This window comes from Lutzomyia longipalpis, chromosome 3 (genome assembly GCF_024334085.1).
Source record: "Lutzomyia longipalpis isolate SR_M1_2022 chromosome 3, ASM2433408v1".
Classification (NCBI taxonomy): Eukaryota; Metazoa; Arthropoda; class Insecta; order Diptera; family Psychodidae; genus Lutzomyia; species Lutzomyia longipalpis.
In genome coordinates this window covers 13,732,376-13,754,900 of record NC_074709.1, presented here as the reverse complement: position 1 = coordinate 13,754,900, position 22,525 = coordinate 13,732,376, and the positions used below count along the sequence as shown (strand labels likewise).

Here is a 22,525-nt window from a genome sequence, read left to right as displayed (position 1 = left end):
CTAACTATTGTTTTCTTACTTGTTATGTTTATTTTTATTACAAAACACATGTTTAAAGAATTATTCTTATTTATTAAAAGTTAATTTGTTTAAGAAAAATTAATATTTTTTAGTTTTAGAATTTAGTGAAGCTCCGGTATATATAAAAATCATCTCTAATACGAGAATCCCGACCCCTTCATATACGTCTCTAAGAACTAAATTGATCGTTATAAAACTCTCCCCTAAAACCCTCAAATTTCTTAAATCGGAACCATACTATATTGATAGTTTTTCTCCATTCAGGGGATTTTCCTTTAAAATTTTTTTAAAGAGAACTTTTTGCTGAATTTGCAGGCTCCAAATGATTGAAAGTGTATGAATGAAACTGCACAGTGGTGATAGAAAAGTGCAAATAAAAATAGAAATGTGCAAATAAAAAAAGAGCTGTGTTAGCGATTTATTAGCACTTTTTCGGTGGCGTGAAAATTTCTATTCGTGCGCACAATTGAATGCGTTTTCGTGGCTACACTGTGCAAGAGGTGTGGGTGCATTCACATGAATTTTTTTGGAGGGCATTGCAAACGAGTGCGACGCGTATTTTTTTGGGGAAAAACAGTGGGGTCGCCTGGTGGAGGCATTTTGATGAGATTCACATGAATAAATATAGGCATTGGAGGGTTTCTTTTTTTCCCCTCACGCGTGAGGGTGGAAAATGCAGAAAATCAGCAGAAATGGCAAATTCGCCTGATAATTGCTCATGGTGCATGAATAAATTGTATTAATTGAAGCAGAAGACCACCCCCCTTAGTCTCTCAGTCTCTGACCAAGTGAGCATTTCGTGCGAAAGAGAAGGGGGTTGGTTGGAATTTATTAATTTTTAGATTGAGATATTACCCCTGATGAGAAAAAGGACTAAATGGGGCTCTCACATGATGCGCGCGGGAATCAATCGGCCTCTGATGGGTTTTCACATAAAAACATCGCGCGGCGGAATGAACAGGAAATTTAATGACTGAACTCGGTGCTCCTCTTTAGCCCTCCTTTTTCATTCTCAACAAACTTCTTCTTTTTTTTTCATCTCCCTTTCGTTCGCGCAAAGAGTGAAAAAGGCACCTTTACAGACACTAATAAATATAAATATTCCCGAAAGATTATAATTTATGTCTTATTTGTTTGCGCGATCATACGGAAAAGAGGCTCACCCAGATCAATTTGAAGAGGGGAGAAAAAGTAAAATATGTATAAACTCATAAATTTATTACTCTTTTTTTGTAATTCCCTTTTGTCGATAAAACAAAAGATTAAGGAGAATAGTTTTTTTTATTTATTAATTATAGTTATAGTTTATCTATTTAATATTAATTGTATATCTGATTAATTTGCTTTGGGGCAATTGGAATTTTTCTTTTTTTAAATTCAGTCAATGTTATTGATCAAATATTGATCAATATTTGATCTACAATAGTTGTTTTTTTTTTATTTAATTAGTTTCTCAATTTAATTTATAATATAAAAATGTATTTCGAAGGATAACTTAGTGGTTTAATTTTATTTAATGAAATGTCAATTAAATTATTGTAGTCAATAAATGCTCAAAAATTGCCCCAAAATTGCCACAAAATTCCTCCATTTTGGAATTATTAAATATAGAAGTATAATATTTAATTATTTTATGTATTTTTTGAATTCTTATCGGAATAAATAAATATTGAATTCTGCAAATTTGAAAAATAAATTTGAGGTCTAAAGTGCTAAACACTGTACCCAATAAACACTCAATAATTGCCCCAAAATTGCAGAGAAAATGTAATTTATCAATTAAAGATTTCATTAATTGTTAAAAAATATAACAGTTATGCATTAAAGAGATATTAAAATAAAAAAATCATATTTAGTTCATCTTCTTCCTGTAGTAATTCCATTCTTCTTCTTCTTCTTCTTCTTTTTAAAAAACTTCAGGGCCGGACGGTAATTCCATTCAATATCTAGTCAAATATTTGTCAATTTTACGCACATGTCAAATTAATAAAAATCAACGAAAACTTCCCCTAAAAAAAAACTCAATCATTTTTTTAAACTCATTCAAAAACAAGGCTATGCCTAAATTTTCACACCACCGTTAAAAACAAATAATTATTGCCACCACTTGCTAAATAATTCGCGAATGATTAATTGAACAAAAAACCCTCCCCCGTGTGGAATTTGTGGCCTTTGCATGAAAGTTTTGTTGGCAAATTAAAACATTTTTGACCTTCTCGCGGTATTTTGAACTAAACACCAAAGAGATCAAATTGTTTGGCGGGGGAGGCCGCAACGAGAAGAGAGAAAATTTGGCTCTTTTGACATTCCATGTTGTGTATGAATTATTGATCAGAAAGGCTAAAGTGGCATGCATATTGAGCCATGATGTTGTTGTATGTAATTTCCCAACATAGAGAGCATCATTTTGCATTGAATTGCATACAATTTTGGCGGGATAATGGGAAATTTAATAAATATTTGTCACACAAACAATATTTTAGTGCATCACGTTTCCCGGGGGCAAAAATTCACGCGACTTTTGCCACCCTCCTACCCCATACATTTGGTGCGTGATGCAATAAATATAATAGCGTGGAAATTGCAGAATTTATATTTTTGCACATCACGGAAATTTCATCAAATAATCTATCATTTGAAAATAAAACATATGGAAGAAAAAAAATGAAAGGATTGAAACTATAAAAAAATCCTTTCCTGATACATCATCCACCATGTCAGGCCTTGGCAATCCTTTTCCTCTTCAACGCACAAACCCTTGTGTGCGAAGAAATGGGGACAAAAATGATGTACATCGAGCTGAGTGATCGATCGGCGATTAATGATGCTTGAAAATTATTGATTTGAACCCGCAAAATTTATCACACCACATTAATCTTTTCAATTGGCTTTTCATTGTTAAATATCTATTCACATTTGTGTGCAAAGAGTTTGATCGTATAATTTGCTCCACGGCGATAAAAGACAAAAAATATACACATATGAGAAAATTTCCGTTGAAGGTGCGTGCATCAAGAAATTCCCTTCCGAGAGATTTTCTTAATTATTAAGAATTTTTATTTGATGTAAAATTTGATTTTTAGCGAAGTATGGAACAATTTCAGAGGAATTTTGAGATATTTTTCATATCTCTTCCATTTATTTTTATTAGAAACTTATTTTAAAATCTCTTCAGTTTATCTTCAAGACAACAATTTTTCTTCATTCAAACGTTAACTCTTTTTACTTTAAAGCTCTTTAAATTACAGAAAACTCACCAAAAAGGAGCAAGAAAATGTCCTCTTCAATTGAAAATTTAAAGGACGTAGGGGAGACCGGGGTAAAAAAAGTCAATTTGCATAAATCCTTATCTGCAGGATTCCCCAAGGACAAGAAAATTTCCTCAATCGGTCATTCTTATAGGAAATTTCCTTGCCTACAACTTTGTCTCAGACCACTTTTCTCTATCTCCCCGGGAAATATGAGTTTTCGAGCTTTTCCTAAACCCTTCCGCTTCTGACTTTTTTTAAACGCGGCGGGTAAATATACTAGCGGGGTAAATAAAGTCAGTCGAATTTTCCGACATTTCCAATGATTTCCCACCTGAGAGATTGACAGTAGTTGATAGCTAAACTTCTCACCTTTTGATCCACGACAAGGAATTTCACTTTTATACGCACTAAAACAGAGAATTTTGCGATTTTCTCAATCACGCCATTTTGCAACAAATGGATAGAAAATATGTCGAAAATTTCGAACTCCCATATGATTTACATGGGTTGACCCGATCTACCCCAAGGGGTATGTTTTGATTCAAATAATTGTAGAGAAAAATCATTAAAAGTTTGTGAAAAATACACCTTGGCAACGTTTTCTGCACAAACCCAGCTAGTGAGAAAAATTATCAGATTGGAAAATTGCTGAAGGAAAAGTTCAGAAAACGCGTTTTTCCCAATACGCAAAAGTTTGGGAAATGGGCCAAAAATTTATTTTCTTTTTTAACTCCTAAAGTACTGATCGCATAACCTCCAAATTACTGTCAAAAATTGTAGGTTGGTAGGGCTTTCCACCCTAATTTTTTCAGATTTTTCCGATTTATAACTTCGGAGAAATTGGCATTTGAAAATTCCAAAATGACTTTTTTTACCCCGGTCTCCCCTAAAGCACATTCTCTCGCAATCTCTATTTTCCTGCTCACTCTTTTCATACCGGCAGCGCGTGTAAAAGAGAGATGGAAAGTGTTGGAGGGCGTGCTGCAGAAGTTGATTTTTGGGCGTGTCCATCCGCACTCCATAAACACTCCTTTCAACGAGATGGCATGAGAAAAAAAAAACTTTCCTCTCACTCTGGCATTTTGTGTAGGTGAGTTTTTTTGAGTGTGTGCGTGAAATGTTTGTTTGTAGTTGTGCGGAAAAATTTTGAAATATTTATTTTTCCGGGAAAAACTCATTTTTGGAGCGCCAAAAGTTGGCGGGTGGCTCAGGGGGGCCCAAAGTACGTTCAGTAAAAATTTGGTGGCGCAACTCCCCGGATTTTTTTGGGGAATTTGCACGACTTTTTCTGGCGGAAATTTTGAATGTTTTGAACTGGCGATGCCAATCGACGCGGCGTCGCTTCCTGGTCACAAAAAACGCAATTTCGCTGGGAAATTCGGCGGAAAACGCGAGAAAATTGCGAGAAACTGAAATTGTGAGGGAGACAGTATCAGTGACGTGCACCGTCTCATTTTCTCTTTAGCAAAATGTGCCAAAAAATAGCAGTGGTGGCTTTTGGAACTACCTTTTTAACGCGCCAACTTCAAAAATAGTCAAAAAAGCATGATGAAATTTGTATGGGGGCGCTATGAAAGGGGGCTCTGGGGGGAAAATGAATGTCGTTGGTAAAAACCGCCTGGTTTCAGTAGACTCTGTACCAAATTTCATCGCGATCGGACCAACGGTGTAGAAATGCATAGCTGAACAGACACCATATTTTAGAGAGACCTTTCTTTATTATATAGACGAGGAAGGCAAATAAGCAATGAAAGTCATTATTTGCTAATTTCTTTACTTTTTATTTTTTTTTCTTCTTCTAAAAATTGTGGACGGATTAAATCACAAAAAAATAAGAAAATTTCACGTGCTAAAAAACACCACAAGAAGGCACTTCCTGCATGTTGTATTGTACACACAACATAAATTGCAACCATTTGAAGGTTGTTATTAGGTGTTGAGGAGACTATCGGCGGAGGTACGACAGAAGGGGCAGTAGCCCTTTTGTAGCACCTGCAGCTCAAAGTCTTCCGTGTGAAAAGCTTGGAAACATTCCGGACAGATGGTAATTTGCAGATCAGGCAGGAGATTCCTGTAGAAGCGTGTCCTCAGCGGTGGTGACCACTTTGCAATTAACACACCTCGTGAGTCCATTGCACGTAGACTCTCACGATCTAGCGCCACGGGGAATGCTTCTGTGAGATCCTTTACGAATAAGATGAAATTTTCAAGAATTCCTCTCAGAAAAAAGAAAAGTCAAAGAGAAAGATTCTCTCTATATTTTACCTCTTGAACCATGGTGTCAGTAAAGGGATCCGGATGACTTTCATTAACACGCGGTGGGGCAAGGAGGAGTCTCTCTGCCTCAGCATCCGTAATACCTGACTCCAGATGAAACTCCACAAGGGGCAGAATTTCAAATGACACAAAAGAAAAAATATATGGCTGCTGGCAACTTGGGCAGATGTTGCCTTGAAGGTGGGAACTGTAGTTGGAGCATTTATAGCACATGGGCAGTAACTCTTCGGGATCATTGAAGCCAGAAGAGGCACGACTGGACAGATAAGTTGACTGCATACAGCACATAAAAATTAAAAATAAAAAAAGCCCCATTCAATGCACGTGCAAAGAGCTCAACAATATTGCTTCCGCGTAGACATTTGGAGCATTCAAGTCAGTATTTCATCATCAATTGACTTTTACGAGTGCTCTCAGTCAGAAGAAATTAAGATTTCTTGCTAATTTAAGTAAAATCAGAATGTGCAGAGTTTAATAATAAGAAATTAAAGGCAAAGAAAAAGAAAATTATTTAAAGAGAAATTGGAAGTTGGAAGAAAAATTAAGGAAGAGAAAATAAGCAAAAGGTTTCAGAGGAGAAGCAGAGCAGAAATAATAAGAGGAAAAAACAGTTTTATGCCTGAAGAAAATTGTGGGTCGGAGAATTATTAATTTCAGAGTTAGAATTTTGAATTTCATTGCTTAAACTTTAAATTTCAGAGATATAATTTTAAATTTCAGAAATAGATTTTTAAAATTCATTATTTGAATTTAAAATTTCATTGCTTGAAATTTAAACATAGTTAGACTTCAATTTTTAAACCTTAAAGGATTTTGCTGGACAAAGTGGCCAAATTGACTTTTTTCAATCGCCACAGAATTAAAATCTATTTAACATTTCGTGATAATTTCTACACTTTCTACATCTGTGTGTAGGGAAGTTCCATTACTTCAAGATCGTCGAAAGAAAACTTGGAAAAATATTTTCTTTTGAGGGAAAATTTCAAGGTAAAACTTTTGAGGTTAGAAACCTCGATCCTCCAAGTGTTAATATTCTCAATTTAAAATTTCTTCGTTTGAGTTTTCAATTTCAGAGTTAGAATTTTAACTTTCAGAATCTGAATTTTAGCTTCCAGAGTAAGAAATTAAAATTCCAGTGCTTGAATTTTAACTTTAAGAAATAGATTTTTAAATTTCATTGTCTGAATAAACTAGATTTTTTTCAAAATTTCAATAATGAAATCAATTTTTCATTATTTCAGTGTCTTAATTATTAAAGTTCAATTCGTCAAACAAAATTTCAACACCGGAGGACTTCACTGGTACTTGCTACCAATTTGAACCTAAAAATCGTCACAGAATAAAATCTATTGGACCTATCTCGATGAATTTAGCATCTATTGTATGTGTAGGGAATTTCAATTACTTTAAGATAGTAGAAAGAAAATCTCGAGAAAAATCTTTTCTTTTGAAGATAATTGAGGTCAAAGTCAGAATCCAACGCGGAGGATCAAATTGGTAATAACTACCAGTCAAAATCCCATACATTTTTGCCATTGTTTTGAGGTTATGTTTCCCCATATTTCCCAAATAAAGTACTCTTGTTCACTTTTCCTCAGTAAAAATCATTAATGTGGACTAATTTTATTGCCGGAAGTGATTAAAAAGTTACTTAAAGAATCAAAGTTTGTGATTATTTAGGCGCAATAATAAATTATGTAAAATTGTAGCTAAAAAAGTCGTTTGAATTGGCAATTTTGCATCGATTCTACGCAATTTTTTTCAGTGATGATTTTCTCAATTAAATATTTAGTAATTAGGTGTAGGAATGCTTGAAGGAGATCAAGAATTAGTGAAACTTTCGATCCTTGTTCAATAAACTGATTAATAATTAATTATTGAGCATATTTTATCAGCTGGTACTTAATACCAATTTGATCCTCCGCGTTGTGCCAAATGTTGGGTCCTCCAAATGTTAAAAAAAATTGTAGGACTGACATAAAAATTTCAATGCCTAAATGAAATATTCCTAGGCTGGTTTTTTAAATTTCAGCGCTTGAATGTTTCAAAATTCTGGAAATTTTCAAATTCCTAAATTTCAGAAATTGAAAAATTGAAAGACCTTGAAAGAATTTAAAAAAAAAAAATCCATTCAAATGAGGAAAAAAGTAAAATTGAGGACTTACATCAACTTGTTCCTGAATCCCGGACGGAGCTTTGAGGGTCTGAAGGCGATTATTCACTTGCAGATGAAGCTTCTTGGCGCCGAGAACTTTAGCTTGCTTCGACAGCGTGTAGAGCACGGCAAACATGCTGATCCCTTTGGGTGGGATACCCTTCTCAATTTGATTCGCCACAAAACGACTCGTGTTGAACAGCGTGAGTGGCGGATTGCTCGTGAAGGGTTCCCTGAGGTAGCTGTGGATGGTACTGTAGGCATAGTAGATCGTTGCCAGGCGGAGAAGTTGCTGAAATTCCCGAACCTTCGCAGCCACATCTTCTGTTTCCGTGTCCAGCAGTTGAAGCGTCTGTTTGGCCCGGAGCCAGATGTAGTAGCCCGCATCGGCGAATCTTTCCTCACTGATTGAGCACTCGGCGAGATCCCGCAGCAACTTTGTGGCTTCTTTCGGCTTCCCCGCCAGTACGTAGGCACGATGAGCTGCAATGAATTCATCCGATTCCGCCAACCACTGAGCATGTTGCAAATGCACCGAAGGTAGCACCTGTGGCAGATGCTCAGCTAATCGGAATGCCTCAGGCCAGTCACGTGCCTCCACGTGCAGCTGCACCACTTGGGCTTCCTCTCCCAACTTCCGGTAGATCTCAGCAGCGAGCGGGAGAGCTTTGAGGCGCCTCAGGTGTCTGGCAACGAGATTCAAACTCTTCCCCTCGGACGAATTGAGTCGCCGTCCAATGTCCAGCAAGACATCCGACCACCCTTGCTCGGCAACAATTTCAATTGCACGCTCAGACTCTCCAGCAGCTAGGAGGAGTTCTGCCGCAGCACGTGGCTCATGCACAGAGCACGCCCATTCAGCCCGACGACGCACCAATTCCCGCTTATCCGCTGAATCACCCTCCTTGAGGAATTCCTGTGCCAAATCAAACATCCGGAGATCACTATACATGGCCAGAGCTTTGGAGCTCTGCCCACTCTTCTGGTACAGCCGAGCTGCCTCCTTGAAGCGCCCCCCGAAAGCCATAATGTCCGCCTGAAGAACCTCCCGTGCCACATCCCCGCGTTTCTGCTTCTCCTTCAGCTCCAGAATTATATTCAACCATGGGAGATTCCGCACTTTTACGTACGCATCACGTGCTACGTTGAGTTCCAAGTTGTCCAGGGCAGCTTGCGCTAGGCCTTCCCAATCGGACATTGGGACCCCAAGGCAGGCTACTTGATAGGCTTCCCTAAAAAGGATTTTTTTTTTAATTTTATAAAAAAAAACTTTGAAAAAAAAGAAGACATACAAAAATGTTAATGATTTGCCCCTCGCAGGTACTTACTGAAAGAGATTTGCCTCCACAAATTGCCACATGGTTGCCCCCAGAGCCAGGGGGACGTTACTCATGACATTCCCACGGAGGCAGAAGGCCGTGGCCCCTGTGAGCCCCACAACAACCCCAAGGAGACTCTGGGGGCTCCTTGGTGGGAGATTCCCCACGCGAATACTCAATCCTCCAGCTGTGTGGGAATAGCAGAGCATTGATTCGAGATGTGTGTTCCATGCGACGGAATTTACACCTGAATCCTGATAGAGGAGCGTGTCTGAGGACAAATCTCGCACCACGAGGCGTCCAGCGTCGTCCACAACGGCTAATTTGGTTCGTGTGGAATTGAGATCGAGGCACCGGACAGACGAGAGGACGGTCGTGACGAGAATTGGGAGGGCATTGTCGAGGAAAATCCTCCAAACTTCACCACTTTTGAGACCCAGCATGAGCCCCTCGTGTCCCGGAGGCCCCCCAGTCACCTTTATGTACCGAATGAAGCTGTCCATATTCCATTCACGCTGCAGAACGCCGGCAAAGTCCAAACTCTGCAGCTTCTTCTCGTGGCAGAGGACAATGTTCTGCGCACAGACAACGAGGAGGCTGCATTCGAATTTCTTTGCAATCTTCTCCTTAACGCGGTAGTGCATCGGCTGATTCTCCGCGGAATTCAATTCGTACAGAACCACACGCTCGGGCAGCTGAACGGCCAGACGATTGCGATAGATGGCAATTTTGTGGACGAGATCGCGACATTTAATGCGAACTTTCTGCCCGGATACCAAATGCTGGATTATTACGTCGCACATGTTCTCCCGGAAGGCATAGCGCTCACGGTAGAGGGCGTGGACGGTACTTAAGACAATACTATAGCACGCTAGCGTTCCATCCTGAGATCCCACCATCTGAAAAAGAGAGAGAAAAAAAACTCTCAAAGAAAGTCTTAAGAAAAAAAGATTAGATTTGATCTTACAATGGAGTTTCCTTGAGGATGGATGGCCACAGACCAAATCCATGAGTCGTGCATCTCTCCAAGACTACCCAACTTGACACCCTCACGCGTGAAGAGTTGCATTTGTTTGTTGCATCCAGCAACAACGAGGAATTCCCCATCCGGAAAGAAACTCACGCAAAGTGGATCAAATCCCAGCGTTCGCTCCTTCCCCACCATCTGGCCACCGAGTGTGTAGAAGCTGAGTGTTTTGGACCAATCAACAACAGCCAGGGTGTCAGCATTGGCAGCCCCAGGAGGATTCCATGCTACACCAAAGATTCCCGGACTTCCCGGACGATCAATACGATTCTTCTCATCTCCGGCCTTATTGCGAATACTGATAGTTCCATTGGCCAATCCCAATGCCAAGTACTGCCCATCATTTGTCCACGCGCAGGAATTTATCCGTGCGGGGGTTTTGTACTTCTGCACAGATTTCTGTTCCGCCGACCACAGAGCAAAATCCGAGATTGCACATGAAGCTAGCTGATGTGAAACTGGATTAAATGATAAACACTGCACGGCATCACTGTGAGAATACTTTAGCATCCCTTCGAATTTACTCGTCCAAATGATGACACTCTTATCCATACTTCCGGATGCGAATTTTTTCCCATCCCGCGCATATGCAACGGCATAAATTGCCTCCTTGTGCCCACGTAGTGTCTCCACAAGTTGCCCACTGAGACTCTCATACACGAGAACTTTCTCTGCAGCCCCCGCAACAACATGTAATCCTTCCGGGTGGAAACATACAGCGTGAATGCTGAAAAATCGATCAATCCGGGAGTTAAGGATTCTTCCTCAGTGGGAATTTTGTAATTTTCTACCTTGCATGGTCTCCTTTGTCACCTGGTTCGTGGATTTTCTCCACCCACTTGGGCACAGCCCGCATTGTGGGTTGGAAAAACTAACAAAATGCCTTGAGAATTTCCCCAAAAATGGGAATTTCACAAATTCATTGATTTTTCAAACAGCACAGACAAAATGAGGTTATGGAGCTGTTTGTGGACAAACTTTGCGGCTGGAAAAATAGAAGAAGAGAGAAATATTATGTTTATGTGTGTAAGAATGAGATGCAATATGTACAAAGTTTGTTTAGAAGTGGCTTCGATCTTCTTCAGCTTACTTCACGTTAAACAATTGTCTTATCATCCCGCCTTGAAGAAAATTCTCCCATGAAAATATGAAAATATGTCCGAAATAGAAAACAATCGTAAAATAATAATTATTTATCATTACAGCATATTTTGTACTTTAATTCTTGTAATGAAAAAAAATTAGGTAATTGTAAGAAGAAAAATAAAATAAAGGTAATTTATGGGACACACTAACCGACAAAAGCGCCATCCGCACCGGAAGTGACAAATTTTTAGTGGTTTTCCAGGGCATTTTTTAGCCGTTTTTCGTTTTTTCACATAAAAAGTTGCCCAAGTGATCATATCAAAAATTAAACATTGGCATTTTGTGAATTTTCAAGAGAGTTTTGAGGGATAAAAGGACAGGAAAAGGTGATATTGGGGGATATTTGATAGGTCGGCCATGTTTGATTTTGGCCGCCATGTTTTGTCAGCCACAATTTCAGCTTTGCCCGTTCGAGTTGAACGCGTCTAGCGCGTAAATTTTCGGGAAGATGAAGAAGGTCATACAGCCAAACGTCAGAAAGGTAGGTCTCAGTGATGAGGGAAAATGTGTCTGGATGCCGCTCGTGCGGGAAATTGGCTGGAAAATACGCGTGAAAAGTGTTTGCGGGCCGCGCGTAGGTTTCTGCCCAATTAGACGCGCTGTCGGGGCGGCCCGAGAAAGTGGCGGAGGTGCCTCGGCGACGTTTTCCCGCCCGGGTGGTGTCTAAATGGCCAACTGTGATGATGAGATTTTTCTTTTTAATTTTCCTTCATTTTTCCGCGTGTGTGCCGATGGTGCTTTTTGTAGGTTTATGGGGCGAGTGTTCAGCAGCAGCATCAGACGGAGATTCAGCTGAATGCCGTCCGGAAGATAAACAGTCTCCTGTCGACGGGTGCCGTGAGTGTCACGGGGCCCACACAGCCGCGCATCCTCAAGCAAAAGCCCCAAATTTACAATGTCAACAGTCAACAGCAGAAATGCTACGTGTGCGATGAAGTTTGCGGTGTGAATGGGGCCCTCCTGCTGGACACCTTCACAACACACTCCCACACAAAGCTACCAAATAAAATTGGGCGTCTCATTGGAGATGCCTTCCTCGTGATTGTGCGTGCCGATGATGTTGTTTGCAAGCGCTGCGTCAGCCTGTTCAATCGCATGGATAACTTCGAAACGGAACTGGAGCGCATTCGCAACAACATCCTCGGTTTCATCTGTCGCAAGTATGGGATTACAGAGGATGAGATTCGTGGCGGGGCTCCCGTTAATAGTGGCCCACCGCCGTCAAAGGTGCAGAAAATCGCCACACCCAGCGGCACGGGAACGAAGATTGTCACCCGTGTGCTATCCACAGCAGATCACGATGATGGAGATGATGTCCAGGTGAGCAACAAAACATCTATTCTCTCTCTTTTGCCCCATTTTTTTGGGAACTCATTTTATGTTTGCTTGAAGCACTAAAGCTCATTCAAAGTTTCACAGCTATTGCATTTGATTGAAAAAAAAACTTCTTTTTAAGGTTCAAACACGCAAAATAGCCCGATCAGATGGGGGTTCAGATGTACACGACAACACCGAGGTACGCACAATGCCAGCCCTGGTGCGTACATCAACAAACAATAGCCCCCAAGTGCGTAGGGTGATCACAACGTCAACACCACAGGGTGGTGGGACACCGAGAGAACCCATAAAGATCTACAGATGCGCCTCGTGCGATCACACAACGCCGGATTTGAAGCAGTTCCAGAGTCACTATGAGCACTGCCGCAGCACGTGGCCGTGCAAGGTGTGCAAGCGTGTCTTCACGACGTCACAGGCACTGAAATTGCACATGCAGGACAAGCATCCGGCCAATGATTTCACGTGTAACCTCTGCAATCTCAACTTTATGAATGATGCTGCCTACAAGAGGCACATTGAGGTCTCCCATCCGGATATGAAGATTGTCGAGGGCACCGCAGCCGGCACGGCGTCCGTGACAACGGCCGTGAGTCAGGCGTCGGGTGGGCGTACGGGCGTGATGTACACATGCAGCATCTGTGGGTGGAAGACGGGTGAACGGCAGGCGTATGAGGAGCACGTGCGGAAGCACAATAAGATGAAGCCATTCAAGTGCCGTATCTGCAATCAGCGCTTCGAGACACGCGAGAGTGCCAGTAAGCATGCCAAAACCCACCAGCCGGACTTTTACAAGTGCGGCGACTGTGACTCCTCATTCCCGCAGCGTGAGCTGCTTATGAAGCACTTTGAGGTGCGCCATAAGGGCGCAATAGCCGGTCAGACGACCCACAAGGTCGTCACGACGGTGGTGAATAGCAGCAGCAACACCCCAACGTCGCAAAGTGTGACAACGCAGAAACTCCTGCAGGAGACCATTGATGAGGCGCTGCGTGATTCCGGGGATGCCCTGGACACGACAAAGGGCATACACTTCTTCTCATGCAACATCTGTTCCCTCACATTCATCCAGGAGAACTACTACAATCAGCACATGGAGACCCACAAGAGGGACGCAAAGAAGGTCGCCGTGACGTCGGCCGTGGGGCAACTACCCACCGTGTCATCCGTATCAGCAGCAACGGCACAGCGACAGAGTCTCATTAGGCAGGATGTACGGAGTACCAATGCCACAATTCTCGGTACGCAATCAACAACAATTAGTGATGCGGATCTTGAGAGTATTTTTGAGAAGATGCACGCGGATAAAGGGCACGACACGGATGCTGTGAGTGCCGTACAGACCACCACGAGTGACAATCTCGTCATCACCAAGCAGTCAACAGCCGGTGGGGGGATCACCTACAACATCACAATCCCACAGCAACAGGAAGAGGCTGCTGAAGGAGCAGGACAGGGAGCTGATGGGAAAGTGGTGAGTTTTTTTCTTTTCTTTTTTTCATTGTCTTTTCTTTGTAAAAAATTTTTTATTGTAGGGGAAGACATTTTTTTAATTTTTTTGATTTTGAAAAGTTTTTTAAGTCATTAAAAATAAAGGGGAAATGCCCAAAATTGATTATGTTGATAGTTTTTTGTTAATGAATTGACTTAAAAATGTTTTAAAATTGATTAAAGATGAATTAAAATGCCTTGAATATGACTTAGAAATGACAAAATTGATTTAAAAATGACTTAAAATTGATTAAAAATTAAAAATTGATAAAAAAAAATTGATATAAAAATGAATTAAAATTACTTAAACATGACTTAAAAATGAATTAAAAATAACAAAATTAATTAAAAAATGTTTTACACATGACTTAAAAATGATTTCAAATTGATATAAAAATGAATTAAAATGTGTTAAACATGACTTAAAAAAATAAAAATGACAAAATTTATTGAAAAATGTCTTAAAATTGATTTAAAAATTACTTAAAATTCATCTATTTCATTAGAAGATTTATATATTTCTTAAAATCAATTTTAAATCAATTTCTCAACTCCGATTATTAAATACTTAAAGAACTGAAAAAAAATTATAGTAAAAAATTATTTGTTTTTTAAAAAGTTTTTTTTAAGTCGTTAAAAATGGAAGAAAGATGCTCAAAATTATTTAATTTGACGAAGTTATCGGTAATTTGGCTTAAAAATGACTTAAAATTGAATTAAAATTGACTTTAAATTAATCTATTTCCTTAGATCTATAATTTTTAAAAAAAAATTAATTTACTGAATTTGATCAATTTCAAATATTCTTACTCTCTTAAAAAAATCTTACTATGAAAAAAATTGACTTAAAGTTAACTGAAAATTGACTTAAAAATTCTTAAAATTGCTACAATTTCAGAGATTTCGTAAAAAATAATTAAATTTTTATTCATTTTCATTTTTAAAATAGATAAAAATAATTTGAAATGTACTACCTAATATTAAATTCAATTAAAGAAATTTTAAGTAAATTTTTCAACTAGATAAGCATTTAAAAATTTAATAAAGAAATTGATTAAAAATTGACCAAAAATTGAGTCAATTTTCTCCATGAAAGAAGGGATTTAATAAAGGACTCTCTGAAGCCATTTATTTTCCTGCTAAAGGATGAAACTTTAATCCTCATTTGAAAGCTCTTTTAAAGATTCTCTCTCAAAAAAAACAAGGCTTAAGACAAATAAATTGATGGATTTCATTTTTTTAAATGTTTATTGAGCTTTCTTTTTTCTTATTATTTTGCGAGAAAACATGAAGAAGGGGGGGGGGGGGGGAGTTAAGGCCATCAAGTTGAGCTTTGAATGAAGCATAAAAGCGCATAATTGTCGCCATGAAAGGTTGTTTATGTACATAGTAGCACAGTGTGCACTGTGCAGAAAATAAGGAGAACTTTGCACGAACGAGTTTCAATGAAAATGAGAAGAATTTCGTCACCTTTCCACCATTAAGAAAAACTCAGAAAATTGATTTTTTTATGAATGAAATGAAAAAAAAAATCAAAGAGAATTTTTCTTTGAATAAATTAATTTAACTAAAAAAAGAGAAGAAGAGAACAAAAGAATTAATTTTGCTTTCTTTTTTCAATTTTCAAGATATTCCAGACAAATGAGGGTGAAGGTGGTCAAGTTGCGGCAGCTGGCATTGATATGCCAGTGTTGGATAATCTGGATGAGACAGAAGCTGGGCAACAGGCGCAAGAGGAGGTGGTGGCGCATCAGCAGCAACATGAGGAAGAGGCTACGGAGGTTGGTGGGGAAGATGGTGGTGGTGGTGGTGGTGCCGATGGGGGTGCCACGGGGCCACCCGTTAGTATGCCCAGCTTGGACGATGATGGGGATTCACAGAGTCAAACGGGGCACATTGATGGGGTTCCACTGGAGTTGGATGAGATGCAGACTGGCGTGGAGGGGGAGCAGATAAAGTTCATTCTCAATGAGAATGGGCAATTGCTGCAGCTGGATAATCATATTATCACAACAGATGCCGAGGGGAATCAGATAATTGTCCAGGGTGCAGATACGGAGCATTTGCAGCAATTACTGCAATCTGTGGCGGGACTCGATGGGAATACAATTCAAATGATTGGCGGTGAGAATAATCAGATGATTCTCGTGCAGCAGGGTGATGGGGAGCCACAGTTGATTGATGCATCCCTCCTGAATGCTGATGGGCACATTGTGATCCAGCAGGCACAAGATGGGGAATCCCAGAGTTCGGAGGATGTGCAAATACCCACAACGGTGGCCTATACGACGACCGGTGGGCAGGAGGATGGGGTTCCGGAGCAAGTGGGCGAGGAGAGTGTTGTGCAGCATGCAGTTGATGGGGAAGTGATTGAGGGGCAGGAAGTTGTCCAGGGAGGGGATCAGCCGATGGAGACGGAGGAAGAAGTTGCAAAAGAAGTGACTGAGGGTGAAGATGAGGGCAGTCAGCATGCGGAAGAGGAACAAGTTGTCAAGGAGGATGAGCAACAGCAGCAACAACTGCAACAGGGTGGTGGTGGTGGGATTAAGGATGACGGTGAAGTTGTTGAGGAGACACCCGTTACGTCGGCACAGACAACTCAATCGTCGGAGGTCTTTTTTAACATTGACGACCTAATGGGACAACCAGAAGCTGAACAGAAGGTAAGGAAATCCCAAAAAATCCCAAATTGAAAGATTCTTTATTCTGCTTGAATTTTTTTTTCAACATATATTTTAAGATATTTTAAAAGAAATCATTGAAAAGTTTGATAGAAAAAGGCATTACCTAAGTTTACTTTTATTTAATATCTTTAATCATTTTTAGCGACCTTTTTACTCAATTTCTAAAAAAATGTTTCATTCAGCCCCTTTCTTACTGACTTATTTAGCCCCCCCCCACCTTTTTTTTAATAGAATTTTGTGAAGAAAAAATATTTTGAACTCATTGGTGTTTATCTGTTAAAGATCAAAGAAATATTCATGTTTGCCTAGCAAAGTTATTCAATATAAAAGAAAAGACTAAAATTGAGCACTTTTTGAGCAAATCTTGGTCAATATTTGATCAAATTTTTTTTATTTCAATAAGTAATTTTCTGATTATGAAAGTTAAAGAATTATTTAAATTTTTGTTTTATTTTTCTCGAATATTTTCAATGGATTACCTTAGAATTAGAGAAGGATTATACTAAAAATTGCAAGAGTAAATTAATTCAATTTTTTGCCAATTTTAAGTCATTTTTTTTAAGAATCAAAGTTAAAAATTTACTTAAAATTGATTTAATTCAATAAAAATAATTTTTTAATTATCTTTGTCTCTTTTGAGAATTTGAAAAGAGTAATTATTTTTCACAAAATCTTTTGAATTTTACAAAATTTAAGGTTTTTAAGCAGGGGGTAGACAAAGCCCTTTTTTACCCGAACACAGCAAATAATGGCGGACGGTTTGCAAAGAAATTAAAGGAAGAAAATGACGTCACTTTATTTCCAAAAAGTGCATCAAAATTTTTAAAATCAGTTTTAGTGCATTAATCTTCGTGAGACACCCCTCAAAAGCTATCAATCGATAGAATATTAAATTATCTATCCAGTGGTGGTGGATTTTTTCAGATTGAAGCATTTTCCTGGGTGTCTCAGCGAGTGAGCAGTGAATTCCTATGGAAATAGAGTCTTTTGTCTACCCCCTGCTTTTAAGCCATTATGTCAATTTTAAGACTTATTTTAAGTCATTTTTAAGACATATTTAAATCAATTTTAAGTCATTTTAAAATCATTTCTAAGTCAATTTTAAATCACTTTAAAGACTTGAATCAATTTTAAGACTTTTAAATCAATTTTAAGTCATTTTTAATTCATATTTGAATCATTTTTTTTTAAATTCATTTCCAACTCAATTTTAAATCAATTTTAGGTCATTTTTAAGTCAATTCATTTTAAAAAATTAAAAAAAAAATATTTTGGCGCTACGTCCCATATAGGAACAGGGCCGGCCACCCTATATGATGTTGTTGTTCTCCTTGCGGAGAAGTAGTGGGCGGCCTTGCTAGATACTACCACGTGTGGGCCATTTTACGGATAGGAGTGTATCAATCTCCTGATCCAACCGGTCAACGTGATCTAATTGCACGTTGGCGGATGGGGCGCGTTGCCGGGTTCTGTATTCGAACCGGCGACCTTTGGATGCGCACTCAAGCGCTCTATCCACTGCACCCCAGGCCCACCAATTCATTTTAAAAGTGATCTAAATAAACAATTTTGGGCATCTTCCTTTCATTTTTAATGACTTTAAAGAAGTTTTTAAGAAAAAAGTAAAAGAAAAACATTTTTCTTAACTCAATATTCCCTCAATTATTGCTCAATATTCAGTCAATTTTTTAATATACATATATTCCCCTTAACAATAAAAATATTTTGTTTTATTTTATTTTATTTTTTTCATTTCAGTGAACAAATAAAATTCAATTCATTTTGGATAATTTATAATTTCTTTTGCACTATTGTGGAGAATTTAAATAAAAATAAAAATAAACGGATAATGAAATGGAAATGCTGCTGAAGAAGCGAAATAAGAGAAACACAGAGAATTCAACGCAAAGGATTGTTGCAGCAGCAGCAGTGAATGAAGGTAAAGAATAAAAAACAATTTACAAGTGAATGATTGTGTGAAGAAAAACAAAATATATCTGTAAATGCAATTAAATTTATTTGAGAGAGAAAATGATTTAAGAAAAGAAACAAAAAAAAACAATTAGCGACAAGTTGTGTGTGAGGGAAGAAAGAAAATTAATGAAGTTTAGAGAGAAAATTTTATTCACAGACACACACACAATAAAATATAAAATATAATTAATAAAATTTACTAAAAAGAAGGGGAGGAAACATAAATAAAAAAAATGAGAAAGACATCCCGGAAAAATGGAAAATTTTTCCCAGAACGAAATGATGAAAAAAAATATAAGAAAAATATATTTTGTTGCAAAAGAGAGAAGTTGAAGGGATAAAGGAAATATCTAACTAAAATATAGATGATGATTTAATCCACCTTTTATTGACCGAATAATGTGGGCAGTATTTAGTGAAGAAAAAGAGAGAGAGCAAGAGCACGAAGAGAGAATTTTGAAAGGAAAAGAATATTATTATATTACTTTTGCCAGAGTAAAGAAATAAAAAAAAAATATTGTGCAGGAGAAATGAAAAAAAAATTTCTAACATAAATTTTCAGAATAATTATTATGCAATTTTATGTATAGAAATGCTCTGATGATAAAATATTCATTAAAAAAATATCTTTGTCACTATAAATGGATTAAAAAAAAAAGAAGAATTTCATTAATCCTTTGAGAAAAAAAAAGAAGAAAATATTTAAAACAAATAGGAATGATTGAAAATGAAGAGAAAGAAAATATAATATTTTAAAGGAAAATTTCTTCTCATCCACTTTTCTGCCCTTTCCCTCCCCACCCCCACCCTCTACAACACCTTCCCCTGCAAGAAGCAAAAAAAAATCCCAACATTGCAAAAGAGAGAAAATGCAAAAAAATATAAAATATTTAAATAATAAAGAAAAAAGGACACAAGAAATATATTTTAGAAGGAAACACAAAGAAAGAAAAAAACATTCTCCATAAATTGAAATACATTAAAAAATCGTTCAAAAAATCAAAAGAAAATATAGAGAAAAAAATATCTCTTTTGAAAATGTAATTTAATTATGATGATAATGAGAGAGAGAAAGAGAAAATTGATAGAAAAACAAGGAGAAAAAAAAACAATTTAGACTTTAATTTTAGTTTTAATTTTTAAACAAACAAAATCCCTAGCTTAAGTGAGTTTGATTGGAAATTTAAATAGATGAAAAAACAATTATAAACAAAATCGCGAAATAGATTTAAAAAACAAACAAACAAACATAAATACATCCAAAACATTCTCAAAATTAAAGAAAATCTACAGAAGATTAAAAAAAAATTCATTGGAAAATAGACCGAAATAGTGAGATAAAATGCAAAAAAAATCTACAAAAAATGATTTAATAGAATTTTCTTTTTTTTTTTTAAATTTATGTATTTGTCGCCGTATTTTTTTTTCCTTCAGAATATATAATTTATATTTAAAAAAAAACTAAAAGAAAAATAAATGCAACTTCACAGGATGTTTCGTTGTTTTTTAATCTTTTCTTTTAATGAATAAAAAAAAATAGTTTAGTAAAAAAAATGATTTGTAATTTAAAGAATCAAGCAGAAAGGAAATAAAATGAGAAAAGAAATTGAATAAAAGGCAAAATAAAATGCATTTCGGAGAATTTTTATTTATTCATAAAAATTTGTTTTAAGGTGTGGCGGAAAAATGCAAAAAGAGAATTTATTTGATCGTGGCGCACGTGAGTCGACTCGTGACCCGCCCAGCCGGTGTAGTGAGCACATTGTCCTGCCATGTGGCTTCCCCGGCGGCGTTGGTTTTTAGATCAGTTTGAAGGCGCTCCCAGACTTTCTTTTTGGGATTGAGCTGCTCATCCGGCTGCCCGGAGAAGCCTTCAACGGTCACCCGGTCGCCTGGCTGAGATGTCGCGGGGACACAGAGTGGCTCGACGTCTGTGTGATCAGCATTGGAGGTGCAGAGAACCATCCCACGAGATTCAACACCACGCATCTTGGCTGCCTTGAGATTGCAAAGGACGACAACAAGACGATTCTGCATCTCCTCGAGGGGCACAAAGTTCGCCAAACCACTCACGATGGTCCTTGGCGTTGGCTCACCCACATCAATGGACTCCACGTACAACGTGTCAGCATCCGGATGCTTTTTCACCTCAACAACACGCCCAACGCGCATATCCAATCGATGGGGGCCATCTTCCATCTCAGCTTGCGGTGCTTTGGAGGCATTCTTTGCCTTTCCCGGCACTGGGTAGGCCTCCTCTGAGAGTTTCCTATACCAAAAGGAATTTATTCATTTTTCTTATCAAGAATTTTTTAGCATCCCGGAAAGTGCTATAAGTGACTGAAAGTTGTACATTCATCCTGCCCAATACATCAGGAAGTTTCTAAGGGTTCTCAGGAACCTCCTTTTCCACACCCGGTTGATCCTTGATTCCATTTAGGTGTCAAAATCTGTTCATTAAGGAAATCATCTTCCTGAAGCGTTTTTAAAGGCTCTGATTTTGACCTAAAGATGACACAAGGATCAGCCGGGTGCTGAAAAGGAAGTTCCTAAGATCCCTTAGAAACTTCCTCATGCAATGGGCAGGATCACTGCACAACTTCCAGGTACTTATGGCACTTTCCGGGAACATATCAAACCGTTCCGGGAAGAAAAGTGTACAAACTTCAAGTTGCTGAATTTTTATCAGTGCAAAGTTCATCGCAATTATGCAAGTTCAAGGCATTCCGCTGAGGCTAAAAATCAACTTACTTGAGTTCAGGACTCTCAAAAGTCTTCCGGATGGGATCTAGAAGGCGATTAATGTAGCGCTCAACGGCTTCCTTGAGATCACCCGGATGAACTTCTTCCTTTGCAAAAGCCACCTCAAGTTCCTCATATGTGGCATAAGTGGTGTCACCGCCAAAGTCGGGTTTACGTGTCACGAGAAAACCCTCACCGTCCGGGAAGAGTGAGAACAGGACGTGCTTTACAAAGGAGAGCAATCCATTGTCCTGAATATTTCCGGGTTCACAGAAGGCTCGCTTGAGTTTCTTCTTCACCGTAGCTGGCGTGTCGAGAAGATCAATTTTGGAATCTTCCTCCGACGATGACATCTTCCCACCCGCAAGTCCCGGAACCATGGGATTCATCAGGTGAATCCTCTTCGCATAGCCCAACTGTGGGAGGTACTTTTCGGCCAGCGTGAAGATCTTCCGCTGATCTACACCCCCGAACTGAGCATCAACTTTGAGGTATTCCTCATCGAGTGCCTGGAGACCAGGGTAGAGGAGCCCAGAGAGGAGGGGGTACTCCACTTGCTTAACCACCTCTGCACCGGCTTTCTTTGCATCGTGTTGCGTCACCATTGAGGTCAATCTGTACACATCCAGTGTGTACTCCTTGGACAGCTGATAGTCTGTCCCCTTGACGAATTTTAGCTTATCCAGGGGCACATCAATGGATTGCAGCATTGCCTTTATTGCTGCCTCGTAGTACTTCACACGGAGCTCCAGCAGTGCCCAGGGGGCTTTCATGTTATCCAAGTAGGCGTGAAGGTCAGCAAAGAGGATCGTCACCTCGCATCCAGCCTTCAGGAAGTCCGCAATTTTGGACATGGGCACAAAGTAGGCAACATGGGGTTTTCCCGTTGTTGCTGTTCCCCAGTAGATTCTAACATCACGCCCTTCCTTCAGGAATTGCACCAGCTTATCCTCACCCAATGTCTCCTGCAAATTCCGGGTGATTAGGTGCTTTTTTTCTTCCCAACTTTCACTCATTTTGAGCCACGTTCACTGTGATGAAATTTTCACACTAAAACCCGAAATAACGCATTACCTAACCTCACTTCTCACACACATCCCGCG

At 38.6% G+C, this 22,525-nt stretch overlaps 4 protein-coding genes across 4 annotated transcripts in view; 1 reads left to right on the top strand and 3 right to left on the bottom strand.

Annotated features, from left to right (window-relative positions):
• LOC129793173 (uncharacterized) overlaps positions 1-22,525 on the bottom strand; it is a 1,136,769-nt gene that overhangs the window by 486,657 nt on the left and 627,587 nt on the right. The window lies entirely within an intron of this gene.
• Positions 5,036-11,148, bottom strand: LOC129793156 (intraflagellar transport protein 122 homolog). The gene is made up of 6 exons (XM_055832878.1): positions 10,842-11,148; positions 9,991-10,777; positions 9,033-9,922; positions 7,715-8,936; positions 5,538-5,822; positions 5,036-5,456 (listed from the first exon to the last, which is right to left on the bottom strand). Exons 1-6 carry the CDS (start codon positions 10,904-10,906, stop codon positions 5,202-5,204), a joined length of 3,504 nt encoding a protein of 1,167 aa, XP_055688853.1. The 5' UTR covers positions 10,907-11,148; the 3' UTR covers positions 5,036-5,201.
• Positions 11,548-20,312, top strand: LOC129793163 (uncharacterized). Its single transcript, XM_055832914.1, has 5 exons — positions 11,548-11,677; positions 11,944-12,516; positions 12,653-14,005; positions 15,651-16,685; positions 18,465-20,312. Exons 1-5 carry the CDS (start codon positions 11,645-11,647, stop codon positions 18,465-18,467), a joined length of 2,997 nt encoding a protein of 998 aa, XP_055688889.1. The 5' UTR covers positions 11,548-11,644; the 3' UTR covers positions 18,468-20,312.
• LOC129793188 (tyrosine--tRNA ligase, cytoplasmic-like) lies at positions 20,309-22,500 on the bottom strand. Its single transcript, XM_055832988.1, has 2 exons — positions 21,432-22,500; positions 20,309-20,949 (listed from the first exon to the last, which is right to left on the bottom strand). The coding sequence occupies exons 1-2, from the start codon at positions 22,436-22,438 to the stop codon at positions 20,382-20,384; spliced, it is 1,575 nt and encodes a 524-aa protein (XP_055688963.1). The 5' UTR covers positions 22,439-22,500; the 3' UTR covers positions 20,309-20,381.